Below are 21,194 nucleotides of genomic sequence, written 5' to 3'. Positions count from 1 at the left end.
CTTTAATTACTGGCACCAAATGGTTTTGCAGCCAAGTGATGAGACATCCAGGGTTTCCTACCCTTATTTGATTCTGTGATGCATGTGTATGCTTATAGATGAGCAAAGCATGTGTTTGCTCAGGTTCTTTTGGGTATACCTCACTCCAGCTCCTAGAAAATGAGTGTTGGTGTAGAGGATTGCTTCGTGTTGTTCTTGTGGTTGCTTTACTTGCCCTGCTCCTCCTGGTGATCTTGATTTGGTTCGGTGGTTTGGTTGAACAGGTTGAACATGCAGTGGGCTGTTCTTCTTGTTCTAGCTGTTCTTGGTGTTCTTACCAGTGAAGCCTGTCGATGAATGAGCTAGGGTTTGGCTCAAAAAGGTTATATATGATGCTCCTATGCTCTCCCTGGTCGACAGCTTGGGTCTGCACACTTGGTGACTCACTGATGTTGTGTGTGTGTGTGTTGTGCCACATGCACACTCAGTGGCTTGGTGTTGAGCATGCACACATGTTGTGTGTGCTGCTTGTGTGTATGTGTGTACCAGATCCTTTGAACTTGGCTTGGAGAGGATCAGCTCGGCAGCCTGATCATATCCCCTCCATTTGCTTTATTTGTTAACCTGCCAAGTGGCTTTGCCACTTGGCTTAATTCTGTTTTTTGGCTTTGATTTGTGCAGGGATCATCAATTGGTCACATTGGACAGGGAATTCATCAAACACAAGATCAAGTGAAGAGGATCTTGTAGAATTTAGACTAGGATCATTAACTTGTAATTTTTCTTTATTTTTCTTTCTTCTATTCTGCCCATTTATGTAATGTGTTGTATTATTCTTTTATTCCACTTATGAATATTGTAATGACATTGTAAATTGTGTAATGATCAATAAAGCTCAAAGTTTTTCTCTAATGAGATTTACTTTACTTTAATTGCTAATATTGTGCATTACTTATTATTTACTTAATGTATTCTATCATGATTGAATTATTGAGGTTTATTATTTAATGTTTGAATTTTAAATTCAAATTCCACATTGGTTTAAATTCAACCATGTCATTTGTCAAGAATTCAATCATGCAACTCTCCCCTCTCTTCTTAAAAACCCTAAACTATGAAGTGAGATGCAAGTTTGTCGCACTCTCGAAACCCTAACCCTGTAAGGTGTCGAGAGAGAAACTTGTTCCCCTTCGATGCAGTTTTTGTTTAAAAGCGCGAAATTTCCCCAGAATTTACTATGCAATGCACATCCCTTTCTAAAATCTACCCCTCGATCGTCTCTAAACCTGGGACATTACAGCCTTTCCCCCTTAAAGAAAACTTCGTCCCGAAGTTGTGGTTGTAGTACCTGAATAGCTCGGGGTATATGAGAAATTCTAAAATGTCAGCGGGGCATGCTTAGTTTGGGTGCAAAGCTGGACTTGGTTTATTCCTACTGCTACTGTGGCCAGGATCGATGCATGTTTCACTGACAAGAAGTTTGTACATGCATCTTGACTTTTTTTTTAGGGGATACATGCATCTTGACTAGGTGCAGTATTTGTTTAATTATCATAATAAATAGATGAGGCAAAGATGGTAATACTACTAATGATAGAGTATATTTTATCCTTGCGCTAAATTAATGATGTTGCGACGTCGTTGTTGATTGCTTGCGAGCTAGCAATAGCTTATTCAAAAACGTTTCCAGATCCAACAATCACGATCACATTCATGCCCCGCATCGCAAATACAATGTAATAGCGCTAAATGCTGCTACTTGCTTGGATGTTGGTGAGTGTGGTGGCTGGTGTTTAGGTGGGCTTGCCCCGTTGTTGTATGTTTTTGCCTGATTTTCTCCTAAAACTAGACACTTTTTCTTAATAAATAGATGAGCCTCCGTTTAAAGAAAAATGCTGCTACTTGTAGCTAACGAACATCTGCTGTTCCACCTGCACGCACATGGCGGATCGATGGAATATACCGCCGTCAGGCTGGCACTTGCCGGATCCTTTTCTGACGATCGTTCGAACGTAGCTACGGAAGATGCTGCGCATCGCAGCGCGGACATGGGAAGATGATTGATCGTACCCTGCTGCGATCTATATATGCCAGTCAATAAGTGACAGGCTGATGATTGATCCGATCTGCTTCGTACCACTGAAGAAGATTTCAACCGTTGATAATCAATCTCGCCTAGTACAAGTGTACCATGCATTGGATCCATGAGGCTGCTCGTCAAGTATTTTTATAGGGAGACTAGTTCGTTACGTCGAATGCAACTTGTGACTAGTTAACAAATGATCCGTTTGCCAGTTCATGTACCGTATGATTGTCACGTGCTGTGTTTTCGCCGGTTAATTAATTAGCACCTAGTCCTTTTACAGGATGATGATGTGCTCTGCGACGTCATGAAATGTTGCCAGTTATCCCATGAATTTTTCTTAACTTTGTCTAAATTTGAATGTATTTAGATTCTAAATAGTCTAGATACATTAAGATTTTAAGAAAGTTAAGATATGTTTATTAGCAATGGCTGTTAACGTGTACCTTTGTCTCGGCCACGGTTCCATGTTATATAGGAGGCACACAATGCCAGAGTTTGTACAGAACACGTATTACAGAAACGTATACAAACTCAGCCCATATGAGGCCCAAACACATATGATATAAACCTCTAATACATATTCTAACACCCTCCCTTAATCTAAACCTGTCGAAAGGTTGAGATTACGCTTGAATTCATCGAGCTTCTTGACTGGTAGAGCCTTTGTAAAACCATCTGCCACTTGATCCTTGCTAGAAATAAAGTGAATAGCTAGTCTATTTTTAGCCACTCTCTCTCTAACAAAATGAAAATCAATTTCAATGTGCTTGGTGCGAGCATGAAACACTGGATTTGCGAGATAAATAAGTGGCTCCTAGATTGTCACACCAAAGACTTGGTTTTTGTATCAGCTTTACTCCAAGTTCGATAAGAAGAGCTTCAACCCAAATTAACTCAGCTGTGGCATTAGCTAAGGCTTTATATTCTGCTTCGATACTTGACCGAGACACTCGTTTCTTGTTTTCTAGCACTCCAAGAAACCAAGTTTGGACCAACAAATATAGCAAAACCACCTGTAGATCTCCTATCATCCAAGCAACCAGTCCAGTCTGCATCTGAGAAAGCACTTAAAAGTGTGGAAGATGATCTTGTAAATGTGATGCCAAGTTTCACCGTATCCTTCACATATCTAAGAATACGCTTAACAGCTGTCCAATGTTCTGTAGTTGGAGCATGAAGATACTGACAAACCTTGTTTACAGAAAAGGCTAAATCAGGCCGTGTCAGGGTTAAATACTGAAGAGCTCCAACTATGCTTCTATACTGAGTACAGTCTTCAGAGCCAAGAGGTGTACCATCTGTGAGTGATAACTGTTCAGAAGAGGACAAAGGTGTAGGAGCAGGCTTACAATCATGCATACAACCTTTGCTTAGTAACTCTGTAGCATATTTTTCCTGTGTCAAAAGCAGACCATTTGGTATCCTCTTCACCTCAATACCAAGGAAAAAATGTAAGTCTCCTAAATCCTTGATAGCAAAGTTCACATTTAAATCTCGAAGAAGCGCAGTGATGGCACGATCAGAAGAGCCAGTAACTATGATATCATCAACATAAATTAACACAAACATAGTGATACCTGACTTTCTCAAGAAGAACAAGGAAGTATCAGCCTTGGACGGTGTAAATCCTAGTTCACATAGCTTAGAGCTCAATCTAGAATACCAGGCTCGAGGTGCTTGTTTCAGACCATATAAGGCTTTGTCAAGTTTGCAAATATGATGCGGAGCATGGGGATTTTCAAAACCTGGAGGTTGTCTCATGTAAACCTCTTCTTCCAGAACACCATGAAGAAACGCGTTCTTGACATCTAGCTGCCGTAAGCTCCATCCACAAGAGACAGAGAGAGACAAAACAATTCTGATAGTTGCAATCTTCACTACAGGGCTGAATGTATCCTCATAATCAATGCCATATCTCTGCTTAAAACCTTTTGCGACCAATCTTGCTTTATATCTATCAATAGAACCATCTGCCTTCTTCTTAATTCTGTACACCCACTTGCAATCAATCAAATTCTTGTTTTTACTTGCAGGGACAAGATGCCAAGTCTTGTTCTCAAGAAGTGCATTGTATTCTTCTTCCATAGCCTTGCGCCAATTTGAGTCATTCAAAGCCTCTGTAAGTGTATGCGGTTCACCTGTAGAGGACAACATACCGTAGCGAACCGTACCATCAGTATATTGTTTGGGATTGCGTATACCTTTCTGCAGTCGAGTACGGACCCCAGGTGGTGAAGGAGGAGGCGGAGAATGTGCATTTGAATAATCATCTGAGGTGGCTGAATTTTCTTCTTCTCCCCCAGCAGCAGCCGCAGCAGAGACCGCAGCAGAGCTGGATGCAGAGGATCCCGCGCCTGGGGAATCGGCGGCAGACAGCGACAAGGAGCTCCCGCGCGGGGAGCCAGGACTGCCACGCGGCGACGAAGCACCGGGTGCATGTGCGTGCGGTCCCGCAGGCGTGTAGCCAGCACGCGCGGACACTGCAGGCGAGGCCTGCTGTTCGCTGTCGGAGGCTGTCCGCGTCTGGCTGGACGAATTCACCTCGGGGCGCGGCGTCTCGGGATCAGCGCTGGCAGAAGAATGTTCAGAGAAATCTGCTCCGTGTTCTGTGCTCGTTTCGTCGTTTTGTGACTGGTTTTCAGCAGCAGATTCAGCACTGATTTCTTCACTGTTTGCACCAGAATTTTCTTCAGAACTTGTGGTATCCTGCAACACATTAGGAACAGACACAATAGGTACAACATGGTTATTGCAATTTTGTGCACTCTCATGGGAAGTGGAGGTGGATGACGGAAGAAGGAGAATTTCCTTCTTAAGAAGAGCACCTGCATTTGGATGAAGAGATGCAAATGGGAAGACATTTTCATCAAAGACAACATCACGGGAAATATACACACGACCTGTGGAGATATCTAGGCATTTGACACCTTTATGGAGAGGACTATAACCAAGGAACACACATCGTGTGGAGCGAAACGCAAGTTTCCGCTTATTATAAGGACGAAGGTTGGGCCAACATGCACAACCAAAAGTTCTCAATGCATCATAATTTGGAATGATATGAAGGAGCCGTTCAGTGGGAGTTTCAAAATCAAGCACTTTGCTGGGAAGTAAATTAATGAGAAAGGTTGCAGTGATAAAAGCTTCATCCCAAAATTTAAGGGGCATGGAGGCATTGGCAAGCAAAGCAAGACCAACTTCGACGATATGACGATGCTTTCTTTCAGCAGAGCCATTTTGCTGATGAGCATGAGGGCAAGAGACATGATGTGTAATGCCAACCTTTTGAAAGAAACCATTTAATTTCTCATATTCACCTCCCCAGTCAGTTTGCATAGTAACAATTTTTCTGTCAAACTTACGTTCAACATATTGTTGATAGTTAAGAAAGGCTTGATAAACATCAGAACGCTTTTTGAGCAAATAGATCCATGTAAATTTACTGAAATCATCGATAAAGCTTACATAATATGCATGTTTTCCCACAGAAAGAGGAGCAGGTCCCCATACATCAGAAAAGACTTGCTCCAAAGGAGCAGTGGAAACACTAGAAGAGGTGGGGTATGGTAGCTGGTGACTCTTTGCCAACTGACAAGAGTCACAAACATAAGGAGTACTGTCTAGGGTGTAAGCTATTTTATTCTTCCTAAGAACTTGTTGAACCACGAACGAAGATGGATGTCCTAAGCGGCGATGCCATGTAGCGGATGATGGCTTTATTGTGATGAAGGCGTGCTTGGCGGTCTCATGAAACATAGGCACCAAGGGATAGAGACCACCCCGACGGGGGCCCCTAAACAGTGTCCTTCGAGTTGCTTGGTCCTTGATTAAAAAGAAGAAAGGATGAAACTCAATAAAGACATGATTATCAAGAGTAAAGCGGTGAACGGACAAAAGATTCTTTGATGCACTAGGGACATGAAGGATATTATTGAGATCAAAGGAACCATGAGGAGTGCGCAAAACTGAATTACCAATATGACTAATGTGCATACCTGAACCTTCAGCAGTGCGAACTCGATCTTGCCCATGATACTTATTGGCTATAAGAAGCTTGTTCAATTCACTGGTGATGTGGTCAGTGGCCCCTGTATCAGTATACCAATTTGTATCAACACCATATGACGCAAGGTTTGCTCCCTTCTCACCATCATCCCTGTCCTTCTTGTCATCCGAGTAACGCCACCAGCACGCATTGGCAGGGTGACCATGCTTCTTACAAATTTGGCACTCCGTATCAACATAAGGAGTAGGGACACGATCGGAACGGCGTCCATCAGAACGTCGGCCACCACCATTATCTCTACGACGATCATCACGGCGGTCACCTCGACGATCATCACGGCGCCAAGTGTCATCACGGCGCCAGTTTCCATTGCCTCGGTTGTCATCACGGCGCCAGTTGCGGCTGTCATCATCACGGGTATTGCCACCACCACGGTAGGGACTGCGAGCTCGTGGCGGAGGAGGAGAGCGATCACGGGGTGGTGGAGTACGAGCACGAGATCGTGGATCACCACGACGAGCAAGGTTGGCGGATGATACAAAGGAGCCATTTTCTTCCACTCCGTTCCGCATATCATAAGAGCACAGTTGTTCATAAAATTCATCAAGAGATGTACCCGGGTTTCCATTCACCGTGGTAATGAGTGCATTGTATTCTCCCTTATCAAGCCCATGCAACAGGTAGCCAAGGAGTTCATCATCTTCAACAGGTTTTCCGAGAGCAGATAATTCAGAAGCAAGGCCTCTCATCTTGGTGTAGTATTGATCAGCGGTCAGCGATAGTTTCTTGGTGTCATTGAGTGCACCACGGAGATGCTGGGCCTTGGTGCGAGACGTTGTCTTGAACATGGCGTTGATAGCAGCCCAGGCCTCGGCAGTGGACGTCACCTCAAGCAAATGTGACAGCACATCGGGCGAGAGGGTGTTGAGGAGAAACCGAAGAACTTGTTGATCCTTGGCCATCCAGTCAATGTACGCCGAGTTGGGGACTAGCACTTTGTTCTTCTCAGCATCTTCAACCTCAATAGTCTTGGGAGGGGCACGATCTGAACCATCCAGAAGTTGCATGACATTGGCACCACGGAAGGCAGGGAGAACAAGAGCCTTCCAGAGCAGAAAATTGTTGCGATTCAGTTGTTGGGCCGGTGGTGTTCCCAGGGCAGCAGCGAGAGCAGAACTCGACATGGCGGATGAACTTGACGCGCTCATGATGGTAGACCTGAAAACAGAAGCAAAAAAAAGGGTTTTGGGCTTGTGGTGGGTTTTTGGTGGAGATGGCTGGCGGCTAACGGATCTAGGGTTTTGATCGGCGAGAGTTTTAGAGGTTTTGTTTGTGGTGCGGCTGCGGCGGTGGCTAGAGAAGGCAACGGCGGCAGCGGCAGGTGTATGTCTGTAGGGTTTTGTGATGCGGCGGCGGCGGCTGAGAACCAGCAACGGCGGCGGCGGCAGAGTTGTGTTTGTGTGTGTCTTGGAGCGATTTTGTAGGACGCGACAGCGACAGCAGACAGCTGTGGCGGTGGCGCAGTTGTTGGTTTGTGGCGGCGGCGGCTGGGAACAGCGGCGGCGGCGGCAAGGCAGCTAGGTCGTGGAAGAAGATGGCTCTGATACCATATTAGCAATGGCTGTTAACGTGTACCTTTGTCTCGGCCACGGTTCCATGTTATATAGGAGGCACACAATGCCAGAGTTTGTACAGAACACGTATTACAGAAACGTATACAAACTCAGCCCATATGAGGCCCAAACACATATGATATAAACCTCTAATACATATTCTAACAATGTTTAATGGGATATGACGGAGCGAGTAATAAACTATGTAATCATGTGTCACAGCCATACTATTACTAGTTTTACATAGTAACTGTCTAACTGAGCGCAACGGCCATGCCTGCTCCACATCATTTTGTACTTCTGATCAATAAAACGGAATGCTGTGTTCAGCTTTGACTCTTCACGGCAAACTGACGCCGAACATTAGCACTGATCACCAACGGCAGAACAAGAAAACGATCACTAGGAGTACGCATAAAGGTCGTTCAAGTGAACATACAACTTAAATCCATTCGGAACGGAGAGAGCCCTCGTCCCCTGCTCGTCCCCGCGGGCGAGTCAGGGGCGACTCCCTTCTCCCTCCCCCTTCAGCCCGACCCCCTCCGCCCCCTCCCCCGCCGGCGGCGGCCGGAGCTGCCGGGCAAAGCCCGCGCAGTGCCGCCGCCGGCGGGCATCTCCACCTCCTGACCGTCCACCGGGAAGCGCGGGTGGACCTGGTGACGACGGCGGGAGCCCCTCGGCTGTCCGGCGACGGTGACGGCGTTGGGGAAGATGGCGACGGCGCCGGGGAAGACGGCGGCAGCGCTGGGATGGCGGCGACGGTGCTGGGCGGCCGGAGTCGGCGCCGTGGCGGCGCGGGTCTGCCGGCCCAGATCTGGGCCCTTTGGGCTCGATCTGGGCGGACGGGCCCCGGCCGCTCTGTCCACCGGCGCCTGGGTGCGGCCACCCACCTCCTCCTCGCCCGTTCTCCTTGGCTCCAAGCGCGGGGATGCCGCTGCTGCTCGACCAGGTTGAGCTGAGCCCAACGCCATCTTGGCGTGGTGGCTCGGGGCGTCCGTGCGATGCTGGCGGCGAGGTGTGCAGTGCTGGGTGGCCGGCGATGCTTCTCCGAGGTGGATGCGCGCAGCCCTGCCGGCGAACCCTCCCTTGGCAGCACTTGTGCTGCTTGCAGCTTGGTGGTGCCTCTCTCAGGCGGCTTGCCCTCCCTTTGTGGGCATGGCTGCCCCTGATCTGGCACGCTTGACGTGCTTCCGGCGGGTTGTCCTAGCAAGGCTAGTGCTTTGAGTGGAAAGGTCAGCGCGTGAGCTCTAGGTGAAGGGCGGACGCTGCTTGCGGTGGTGAGGTACCATGCTCCGAGCGAAAGCCCTGCCTTTTAAGGCCGGTGACGGCGACGCCTGAGGGCGCCGTTTCCTCTGTGGCGTCATTGAGGAGTTCTGGCACCTCCCTCGTCCAGGGTCTCAGGTTCCGGGTGAAAACCTCAGATTTGGCATGCCAATCGGGCGACGACGGCGTCTTTGACGTCGTACTCTTCTTGGAGGCGTCGTCTCGGGAACTTGAGTTCGGGCAGTGGTTCTTCCTCGGGGTTCTCTGTGTTGGCCGCATGGGAGGTGTCTTGCGATGCAGGTGGCGCGCCGACCTCTTGAGGGGTATCGCGGTGGCTTGCGCGATGAGGATCTTCCTCGGACAGCGCGAGTGGGCCTCTGGATGAGCAGTGGTGGGCTGGCCTCTGTGCTTGATGGCGGGCTGCTGAAGACTGCACGCTTGCACGTTTGTTGAGGTTGCTAGGAGGTAGCCGCTGCGCCGACGGTGTCCCCGGATTTGGGCTGAGGCCGGAGCAGCAATGCTCCCGGCTGAGCCGGGTGGGCTCGCGGGATCCGGGTGGTACGCGTCTTGGCTGCGGCCGGTAGGTTCTTGGTAATTTCGATGATGCACAAGCATTGCGACTTTCATCGGCATGGGTTCTGTTTGGCGGAGGAGCTCACTCCGTAGCGTCTTAGAGGAGCACTCGACAGATTTCGGCTTTTTGTCGTAGTCATGTTTTGAGTGTTGGGTGTGTGTGTGGGTGTCCCAGCCTTGTCTTAGGCTTGTAATGTAAACTTCTTTTTCTATCAATGAATCGAAACGCAAGCTTTTGCGTTTTCGCGAAAAAAAATCCATTCGGAACGTGGAATATTTCCGGCTCATGCAGAAATCTGAGTTGTTTTTGCTCCATGGAGGTGCGCTGAGGACATTTTCAGGTTCTAGTTTGGATCATGTGGGAAGCTAGTTTTAGCAGCATTAGGTTGTCGCTGATGCTGATGGTATCCTCTTACACTTTGATCAGGGCAAAAAAAAAAAAAGCATGGCAGAATTCAGGACAGCTCCACCAGTTTAATTTCCCCGCAAAAAAAACGTGGTTCCGTTACATTCGTATCAAAGTATCGTCCTGCTTCTTTGTCTATGGGCTGTCTGACAATATATCGCTGGGCTCTTCCTGAGCCAGGCTGTTTGGAAGCCCGGGCTGGAGAAAAACTCTCGCTAGACTGGCTAAGGGCCTCTTTGTTTGGGCTTCTAGCTGCTTTCCACGAAAATAAGTAGGCGAAACGAAACAAACAGTTCAGCTGCGCTGTTGGCTTCTCCGGAAGCAGGTCCTTCTCCCGTGTACACGGAAAAGCACCTATGCGAGGTGCTTCCCGAGCTTCTCAGCTACAGCCCGAAAAGGTATTCTTGTTTACCCCTCTTCGTTCACTTATTTACGAAGCGTATGCCACTCCAGGGATTAAACGCATGGGACAAAGTAATAAGCAAATAAAAAAGAAATAGAAAAAGAACCCCGAGCGACGCGAGACAGTCGAGCTCTCTCCACATAACCTATGAGTATGATCGCTCGATTGCCGTAGCGTGATATGTGAGCCTAGCTGCTACCATACCGTATAGATCGATTCGTTCTATGCTACTAGGTGATCTGGGTGTAGCAGGTCACTTTTGTTTGGTACCGTGTTACCTTGTGACTTCCCCTAGAATACCCTAGTGAATTTTCATGATGATACTATAATTATACAATGCTTATTACATGATTGAGCTGCATTGTTATGGTTGAATTTACGAGACTATCGGCCCGCTTAGCTTCTTACGTATTCATAACATTATATATTGATTTTTATTTTTTATTTTTTAGTGATTCATACATTATTTATTACACGTAAATCAACAGTATAACATGTTCTTATTACTCTTAGAGTATTTTAGACAATTTCTCAGTTTGCAGCTAGACAGCCAACCAAGTTGCCAAAGACTAAAACTCAGAACAGTAGCTTTTCTTGCGCAGCAGCTTTTACTGTACAGCAGCACAGCCACCCACAGCTAGCCACAGCCAGCCCAAAAAAAAGGCCCTAAATCAATGGACCACCAAGACGTGTGGTCCATCCAATTCAAGTTTTCTAATCGAATATTCTCAAAACAAAAAGTGTTCTAATCGAATTTGAGGAGGCAGTTTTTGTCCATGAGCCTAGGAGTTCGAACAAAGAAGCTCACACCCTAGCTAGTAGTGTGCTCTTCGAGCACGGTTGCCATGTCTGGCTGAGTGCGCCTCCAGGTGGCGATTGTATTCCTTTATTAGTTGAAGTTTTAATGAAGGTATGGGTCCCTAAAGTTATAATCGAATTTTATCATTTTGGGTCCATTCAATCTAAATTTATTCCTATTGTATCTTCAACTTATAGATAGCTAAAACTAGCAAAAAATACCTTAACTTCCTCAGGCCTCATCCATATTAACAAATTATTTATTCATCATAAGATATTTTTTCGTAATAAAACTATTCAATAGTGTAGTTGTTGGTATTCGTTTCTCTATATTTGGTCCAACGTGGATTTGCTACTTCCAGTGGTAGCCATGCGTTCATTTGGAGCTATTTGATGTTGTCTCATGATCCATGCTCAAATATGATGCCGTGATGTCCGTTAAATCATATGCGGCGTGGTTAGGATGTATGTCATACATGTCCAAAAAAAAGGGGTCGTGCCCCTTCATGTCGGCAGAAAAATTACAAAAAAAAAGCACACGCGCTCGGCAAATTTTTTGCTCACGGGTGCATTATTTTTTCTCAACGGTACAGATCGCGCATGGGTGCAAAGTTCTTGGGCACCGATGCTGAAATTCTGCACACAGGTGCAAAAATTAGCCCACGGTCGCAAAACTTTAGCCTATGGATGCAACATTTCTCCAGGCGGTTAACGACACTTCTTTTAAATGTATGTGAGAGTTTGACCGTCCTACATGGATAAGCTTAGTGTTCGATTTGCGGCCCCGTGGAGTCTAACCTCAGCACCACGATCGCCTATCATAGATTTGACCTAGACTGTGTACGTCGCTGAATTCGCTGACCTAACTTTCGTGAAGTGATATTTTTTGGCTTAAGTTTCTGGCAAGGGTCAAAATTGTTGATTTTCACAATAGCGAGAGTTTTATTTTACCTGTTGCGGCAAACTCTTTATTTTGAGTGCAACCTGAAGCGTGTCTTTGCCCTAGCCATGCCCTCTCCACGAACGGGACTATCATGTATTGTTTGTTCATTTGAGTTCATCTTTTAGAGCTTTGATTCTTTTTTATCTCAAAGCTTCCATGATTCTGAACATTTTTTGCCTTAATTGTTACTTACTGATAGATTTTGTTCATTTCAAGATTTCGATTGAGATTATCTCAAAGCTTGCATGTTTCCCTGCCTATCTTTTGAACTAATCGATCAGGTCTGAGTGGAGCAGAGACTGCGGCGCTAGTGCAGTTCTGATTAAATCCAACCTGATCTGAACACCACTTGGACGATCTCATCATTTTCACGGTCCTCTTGTAGGTCATTTTCAGGTTAACCTCAAAATAGTGCCCGCGTGGTCTCGAGCTTCCCCTGAATCAAAAGAATTACGGCATGCTCCTGAACTTGCGATGAATCTAGAAATAACTGTGAAAAAAGAGAGCGAAACCCACGCTATGCCTTGCTTAGGTGATACGTAGCCGACCAGGGAGGCAAGCGCACGGGATAGATTCCGGCAATGGACTAAAGAAGGCACTAATATGACCCGAGCAAAGCAAAAGCTCAGAGGCTCAAAGCAAAAGCGCGAAAGCACTAGCCTAACCACAAGCGAGCGAATAACCATGCATCACTCTTTAGTCTTTTCTCCATTATTCAGGCGAAGAAGCTCAAGCTACCAGCTCTCGCTAACCTTGCCATTGCACATTGCACTGCGCCACTCCACTTCAGTGATATGGAGATGCATCATCTCCACCTCCATGTCCTGACGCTCGTTCTACTCATCTCATCGCGTCCATCCTCCATCGTCGCCGGCGGGCTCTGCCGCGACAGCTGCGGCGACGTCCCGGTGCGCTACCCGCTGGGCATCGACGACGGGTGCGGTAGCCCGTACTACCGCAGCATGCTCACCTGCACCGACAACACCACGCTCCGCCTCCGCACCCCGTCCGGCACGTACCCGGTCTCCGGCGCCGACTACGCGGACCCGCACCTCGTGGTCACCGACCCGTCCATGTGGACGTGCGCGCGGCCCTTCACCTCCGTCCACGCCGCGCCATTCAGCCTGGACACCAGCACCCGCTTCACGCTATCCCCGAGGAACGACCACCTCTTCTTCAACTGCGACGAGGACCGCGTCATCGTGGCGCCCCGGCCGGCGGTCTGCGACCGGTACCCGGACCGCTGCGACTCGGCGTGCGACAACGCCGGCTACCTGTGCCGGAACCTGCCGGGCTGCCGCGACGCGCTGGACGAAGGGAACATGACCTGCTGCACGTACCAGCCCCGCGCGGCGGAGTCGCTGCGCACGATGATGCGGCACTGCGAGGCGTACACCACCGTGTACTGGCGCGCGGTCGGGGACAAGTTCCCGCCCTACGACCAGGTGCCCGACTACGGCGTCCGGGTGGACTTCGAGATCCCCGTCACCACGCGCTGCCTGCAGTGCCAGGACCGGCGGCGCGGCGCCAACGGCACCTGCGGGTTCGACCCGCTCACCAGGGACTTCGTCTGCATCTGCGGCGATGGCCGGAACTCCACCACCGACTGTGCAGGTGCGCGCTCCATCATTTTCTCTGCTCGATCGACCGATCTGGCGCGCGAGTGTCATGTCATTCTGTCCCTACCTTAGGGAATACCAGCCTGAACTTATATTCTTCTGTACAGATATTGGCGGATCAGGGCATGGGGCATCAGCCGGGGTTGTAGCTGGTGCGAAATGAGAACCACTTCTTGAAACCTCACTCACGCTTGCTGTTTGAAGAAACAATTTCGTTAACCTCCGCCATTCTTTTTTCATGCAGCGAGCGTCGTGTTCTCGATCTCGGCAGCGATCGGCATCGGGGGGCTCGTGATGTACATTCGCAAGATGAGATCCAACAAAGTGGTCACCTGCGGCGTCCAGAGCAACGAAAATAGATTCTTCTAAGCCGGCCACGCGCAAACAATTCCTATGGTGGACACCCATGCGTGTGCAAAGAAGAAATAAGGGTACTATCTCCCCACATTGCAGGGTTTTGTTCGAGTATATTTGAGCCAAGTTTTGGTTACTTATGTTATGTGAGGTATATACAAGCCGTGGGATATTTTCGATGTACATTTTGGGGTAGATTTATTATGCATATGTGATGGGCATGTTGACCATACAACATTCAGCATTTTGATGGCAACATACATACCCACATGAACAAGCGAGAGCTATATGTGAAGTGCATACCGCTGAGAAATGCTTTTCTTCCGTGCATGGGAGGTCCAATTAAAGCAGGGGCGAGCTAGAGCAAACATTTCCGTGATGCATGCTCAAGTTTGCACCCTTTGCTAGTCGAAATTATGCAGCCTTACCTGATGCATTGCCCTCAAGTACTAGTAGTATTAGTTTTACATTGATACCATAGAGCTCAACCCCTGGTCGCATGCACATCAATTTTCTGCTTTAAGATTCATGGCACACTATTATGCAAGTGTTGTCGAGTTTCATCGTGTTTCTGTTTGGTCTGACACATTGGAACGCAATGAAACCGAATGAAATAGTGCACGGGAGGTCATGTGCATGGAGGAATCGCCGGGTCCGCATACCACGTGGTTTACATTGTGGTCTAGTTGGCGAAATACCTTTTTTTGGAGAGCATGCTGAGGTGTCACACTTGTTGTAGTGGCGCTTATGATGACTCTTGTTGATCTTCTAGCACTAGTTCGTGTCTCATATATGAGTTTACACTTGTGCCTACATTAGTGTGTATGGTGGTGTGAGAGACAAGATTCTGCAAATGACATTGTGTTGGGTATATGCCGGTATTATTGAATCTGTCCACCGTAATGAACATACCAACACAGTGTGGGAGTCGTGGGTCATAACTTCTTGGTAGAAATGTGAATAGAAACTCGTGAGCTTAATGAATCACAAAATTTGGCCAAACTAAGATCTGAGTCAGTTGGTCAACTTGTAGAGTTAATGAGCCTAACAAGACTCATGTGTCACTCGTAGTGTCATATAAAATAGTTATGCATCAGATCGGTAACGTACTTATTTAATAATTACTGATGAATATTGGTTGGGTAAACATCAATTTTTTCCCTTGGTTGTACTATGATACCTATATATTTGCTTACGTTTGTGATTTATAAAATATAATTGAGTTATTTATGTTGAGTCAAGTTAGCTCGATAACCACTTGTTGCCTGCCAAAACTCACCGGCGAGCAGTGGTTAAGCAACACGAAGAGCCGGGAGGCTCCCAAGGCCGCTTAGTGGACCCTGGCACCTCGCGTCGTCCCGCAAGTTCTCTGCACACGTCCTGGCGGTTGCAAGGGCGTGCCACCCGACCTAGACCCGATCGAGGAAGGTGTTAGATTGCTTCGATTGTTCCCGCATGGTAGACACGTAAACATTAAATACGAGCCCTATCGGCTCTCAGGTTGCCCTGTGGATCGGCTCAAAGAGCCGATCGCCCCATGGTTCACGTTGGATTTGCAATGGCATGGGGATCCTGCTTGATCAAAACAACGATAAACCAATCTACGACAGTTTAGGGTTTTCACCGCATAACTGGAACGTCCTACGCGTAGTTGGGCCTAGCAGATACGAGAGATGATGAAAACTATCCCTAGAAGAGGCCTAAAAACCAACATTACGTCAATTCCCAGAACATCCCTTATAGGAACGGTAAACAGCACCTATCGCACTACCGGATCGTCCGACCCTAGCATAAGGCCTAATCATGCGGATATTAAACTAATCCTTGAAGAACAAGGAGCAACTATAACAGATCGGATCTACTAAGTAACGATCAAGCAAGATGCTGCCCTTACACCTAGATAGGTGTAAGGGCAGCTAGGTGTCGAGGGACGGCATTGCTAAGCAGATATGCATAAGAAAAGCATCAATGCAAGCCCCAAAACACCTAAGATAGGTAGTGCTACTCGCCATCAACAACGCTTCAGCACGAGTAGCACAAGGTAGACGAATAAACGTGTACTGCCTAGATCGCTAGATGCGATCTAGGCAGCATGATGCTTACCCGGAAGGAAACCCTCGAAGGAAGGGGTGGCGATGCGCCTGGTTTGTGTTTGTTGTGAACGTGATTGTTGTTTATTTTATAAACCGTAGATACATATTTATAGTTCGGGGGACTTTCTAATTCAGGCGTGCACCGAACCGTGCACGGGTAAAACTCTAACTTCTAAACTAAGATGCGATCTACTATAATACAGATACACGGGCAATCTAGCCCAAACTCTTCGCGTAAGGCCGCTTCAAAGATGCTTCACATGTAATCTTCTAAGCTCATCTCACTTACGGCCTATCTCCTGATTTGGCCAAAATCTGGTGATAACACATGCCCCCCTGGTTTTGGTAATGGTAATTACAAAACCACTATGTTTTTCCTTCGAGGGGTCATGTCGTGGCAGAGCAGCACCGTCGCAGAGTCTTTCATCATGTCGCCTCGCTCCCTCAGCTTCTCCGCGTGCATTGACAGATTTGGCATCATGTCCTCGAGAACCGTCATGGCATTAAATCTCCACAACCCCTTTATTTATCGGTGCCGAACGGTTCGCCCCTTCATCCCCCTGCTCTGTTCTGTCCACCAGCACCCAAAAAACCCTCTTCCCCTGTAGCAATGTCTTCCTCCTCTTCTACCTCCTCAGGCCTCTCCCTCCAATCTTCGCCGAAGAGAAAAAATGAAGACGGCCTCCACTCCGGGGGCGAACCCCATCCCCTCCGACAAGGAGGAGAAAGAAGAAGAAGTAGAGAAGAAAGAGGCCTCCTCCTCCGCCAGGTACCTGCTGACGAAGCGCTCCCGCATGTGGGCGGACAGCGAGGATGATGATGACGAGGAAGGAGAAGAAGAGGAGGAGGATGATTCCTCCTCTTCCGCGGGGTATCCGCTGACGAAGCGCTTCCGCGCTTGGGCGGACAGCGAGGATGATGATGATGACGAGGAAGAAGAGGCTCCGGCCGAAGGCTGGGGCAGCAGCGACGAGGAAGTCTCCGGAGGTAGCGCCGACGGCAGCTCCGATGCCGACGATGATGCTAGCGAGGATTAGCAATGTAGGATTAGTAGTCCCTGAGCAATCGGCTCCTCTTTTGTTCTTCGCTTCTTGGGCAATCGGCTCTTCATTGTAAAAATCCTCTCTTATTAATGAAGAAGACATTTCTCCGCTGATTCCGTCCCTTTTCATACTTTGCCGATTTCATGCTGATTTAGCTGATTCCCCCTCGTACTGACCTTGCCGATTGTCAACTCGGTCAATGTTCAACAAGCCGATGACAACACATCGGTCCTTCACCATAAACAGCTAGTCGCAGCGGGCTGGTAATTTGGTCTTGGGCATGCATCTTTAAAAGAGCTTTGGGACTATTGCTGAATCAACTTGAATACTGAGACTGATAATTCTGCAACACCAGCACCACTCCTCCGAACAGTTGTGATGCAAAGCCAGCCGATTCGAACAAAATCGGCTCCCCAGAGCAGAGATCCTTTAGGGCGAGCTGCCCCCCGAGCCTCAGTCAAGGCGGGAACAATAGTGAGTCAGCCAAATGGGCCACCATCGGCTTCCAAGTTGTAATGCAGAGCCAGCCGATTCCAACAAAATCGGCTTCCCAAAGCGAAAAACCTTCAGGGTGAAGTGTCCCTCTGAGCCATCATCTTGGAAGACTGATGCAACTTACCCTTGACCTGATCTGCATGTTCATGTTGTTCTTGTTGTTGGTCAGGGTTGTGATCCTTCAAACCTTGCCCCAGCTATCATTGCAGACAAATATTCCATTGAGGAGCTCATCAGTAGAGCTTTGATAACTGCTCCATTGGGGCTTCTGCTTATAACAGCTGTACCTCTTGAGTCGATGGCCATGCATCGGCTTTGTATCCTTAAGTCGATGTCTGTGCATCGGCTGTGCTTAAAAAATGTTGAATTTTTTACGGCCGATTTATACATCGGCCCCCATACTTCAATACCCACCATCATCAAAGAATATATCTTGGGCTGCTGGGCATTTGAAAGCCACTTCGAACTTCATATCCTCGTGTTTTATCCACCTAAGTTCCCCCCCCCCCGAGCCGATTCTTTCAAGTAATTGAGGGTATCGGCTCTTCAGGCATTCCTTGTTGGACCAATGCTGAACCTAGGCAAAAACGTATGTCGAGGATAATTTTGGCCGATTGCTAGAATCGGCCTCCTTCTTCATTGCAATGCTTCGTGAAGTTTTACCACGTCTTGATTTCTTACTGTAGCTACGTGACATGCTTGAGATGAGATCTTTGCTTTCCATTTTTTTGGGGCCGATCGTAGGGATCGGCCTCGCCACGTACGCCCATTGTCTTGGACCTTGCTACTCTGTCAGGATCATGGGCACTATGTTTGTATCAGCCGATGCCTCTGCATCGGCTTTTGTCTGTTTAGGGCGCCACACTTTCTTCGGTGGGCGCGCCTCCGTTTCCAATGTTTGCTGAATTTTCACGGCCAGATCGGGCCGCGCTTTCCTTAACGTGTACAGGTACTGTGCCTCGGCTTTCTCCAGGTTTCGTAGCCGCTGCACCCTACGCTTCTGAGAATAGCTGAGTCCATCAGGGCACCACCTTGGTCGGTGATACCTATCTTCTTCACCTTCTGACTCCTCAAAGTCTTTTTCTTGAGACGACTTAGCTCGTTAGTTCTGAGGTGGGAGAGACCCTAGACGCTCGAACACTAAAACCTTAGTTGTCCTCTTCCTTTGCTGTCTGCATTCTGGGCAGTTCTCGATTGTTGGTAATCGGCTCATTCCCGAGTCCCAGCAGTGTTTAAAGAAAGGACAGTCTCAATGCCTATCCATGTCATTTTGCTCCCTTGACCTCCCTCTAGCGTGACGCTCGTACCCGTCGTTGTTTCTATCATGCCGACGATACCTCATGTCCTCTGCATCAGACCGACGATATCTCTCATCATCTACGTCGTAGCGCCGACGTCGGTCATACTGCTGTCCATATTTGTTAAGGAGATGCACGGAGAGTGGACGTTGATACCGCATGCTTCTCACTTCCTCCTCGGTTAGGTATCGTCTATCATCATCATGGGGCCGGTCGCATGGATCGGCCTCCTCTTTATCCTTGCCACGGGAGTGGCTGCTCTCTGCTTTATCTTCGCCATAGCGGTTCACAAGCCCTGCCATGTTGACATCAAAAGAGAACTCTGGCTCGCGCCCTATAGAGTGGCTAAGATCCACCATGTTGACGCCAGGAAACGGACGTGTGTCAACCTTCATGGCAAATTGTCCGAAAGTTAATCGGCCTGATTCTATCGCCATTTGAATGCGTGCGCGCAATACTTTGCGGTCGTTGGTGGCATGAGTGAACGTGTGATGCCATTTGCGGTATGGCCTGCCGTTCATCTCTTGTGACGTAGGGATCTTGTGGCCTTCGGGTAACTTCAATTGTTTCTCCTTCAGCAGCAAATCAAAAATCTGCTCAGCTTTGCTCAAATCAAAGTCAAACCCTCTCGGCGGCCCTGGTTGATTCACCCATTTGCAGGACACAGGCACTGCCGTCCGAGCCCATTCAGCCACCGCGACTTCCTGATCTTCCAAAGAATCTTCATCCTCATTAGCATCGATCAGGCCTATCGTGCGCTTGTACTTGTCTTGGTACAGTTCTGGGTGGCGCTGTTCATACAGCGTTAGTCTCTGGACCATATGCGCCAACGAATTGTACTCCACTTGGAACGTCAGATCCTTGAGTGGCGCTGCGAGGCCTGCCACGGCCAGCTCGACTGCTTCTTTCTCCGACAAATGAACCGAATAACATCGGTTCTTGACCGTTCTGAAACATTGAATGTATTCAGATACTGTCTCTCTTCGCCTTTGCCGAACCTGGGTCAGATCGGCAATGCCAGCTTTAGTGGCTTCTGAATGATATTGCGTGTGAAACTGCTCTTCCAGCTGCTTCCATGATCGCACTGAATTTGGCTGCAGCGAAGTGTACCACCCAAAAGCTGGACCGGTGAGAGATTGCGCAAAGAACCTCACCCGTAGTTGATCCGATGTCGAAACCATGCCTAGCCGGGCCAAGTATCGGCTCACGTGCTCGATGGAGCTAGATCCTTCGATCCACCGAATTTTGTGAAGTCGGGGAGCCGATACTTAGGTGGCAGCGGGATCAGGTCAAACTCGTTGGGGTACGGCTTTGAATAGCCGATTACTTTCTTCTTCGGCAGGATACCGAACTGGTCTCTCAAGACTGCACTGATTTGATCCACGGTGGAAGCTGTAGCAGTTGAGCTTTCATGACTTGGTGCAGTGGCGTATTTAGCTAGCCACGCCTGTTTCTCGCCGTCCGCTCCCAAACTCCCTCGCTGCTCCGGCCACCCCTCTCCGCCGTAACAATTGCTCCTCGCTCCGGCAAACCCTCCGTTGGAGTCCGGATCGCTTGCGTCCAGCTTGTTGCAGTCCGGCACGTAGGTGCACACGTATCCATGTGGTATCTCCTTGGGCGGCTCATATAAGAATTGATAGTCGCCAGGATCACCTCCAACCTTGTAGACGACGTATGCTGGTGAACCTTGTTGCTGTGGAGCTGTCATCGCGTACGGCAATTGTGACCTGGTGTGGAGTTGCATCTCTCCCTGGTGAGTCCCTAGCACAGGCCCTGAGGGGGAGTACTGATGCTTCATGACTTCTTGGACCACATGAAGCGCAACGCGCTCCAAAGTATTCACCAGGCTCTCGGAATGCCGATGCAGCGAATGAGCCACAATGTAGTTGATTTCCTGACGCAGGGCTCTGCTACGTTCCTCCGAAGGGAGAGACAGATCCAAACCATCAAGTACGCCTTGGGGAGTGAATCCTTTAAACCTGATGCCGTGCGACCGGGTCTTCTCAAAGGAGCCGATGAGTTCGGCTTCACGCATGGCCTTCGACTCATCGTATTTCTTCTTGTGCTCCGCAGGGAGATCCTCGTACTTGATCGGTTCGTCCGCCATCACGGATGCGGGTGTCGACGTGGATGTTGTCGAAGATGGTCCCACCGGCGTGCCGAATGTGTTGCTCGCCAAAACTCACCGGCGAGCGAGTGGTTAAGCAACACGAAGAGCCGGG

General features: G+C 48.5%; 1 protein-coding gene across 1 annotated transcript; it reads left to right on the top strand.

The window, feature by feature from the left end:
- The first annotated feature begins 11,727 nt into the window (after positions 1-11,727).
- Positions 11,728-14,058, top strand: LOC124656520. Its single transcript, XM_047195248.1, has 4 exons — positions 11,728-11,856; positions 12,790-13,684; positions 13,797-13,841; positions 13,934-14,058. Exons 1-4 carry the CDS (start codon positions 11,728-11,730, stop codon positions 14,056-14,058), a joined length of 1,194 nt encoding a protein of 397 aa, XP_047051204.1.
- Positions 14,059-21,194: the final 7,136 nt, after the last annotated feature.

Source organism: Lolium rigidum, chromosome 1 (assembly GCF_022539505.1).
Source record: "Lolium rigidum isolate FL_2022 chromosome 1, APGP_CSIRO_Lrig_0.1, whole genome shotgun sequence".
NCBI lineage: Eukaryota > Viridiplantae > Streptophyta > Magnoliopsida > Poales > Poaceae > Lolium > Lolium rigidum.
Note: the sequence above shows the minus strand (reverse complement) of the source record. Positions and strands in the feature narration are given on the sequence as shown.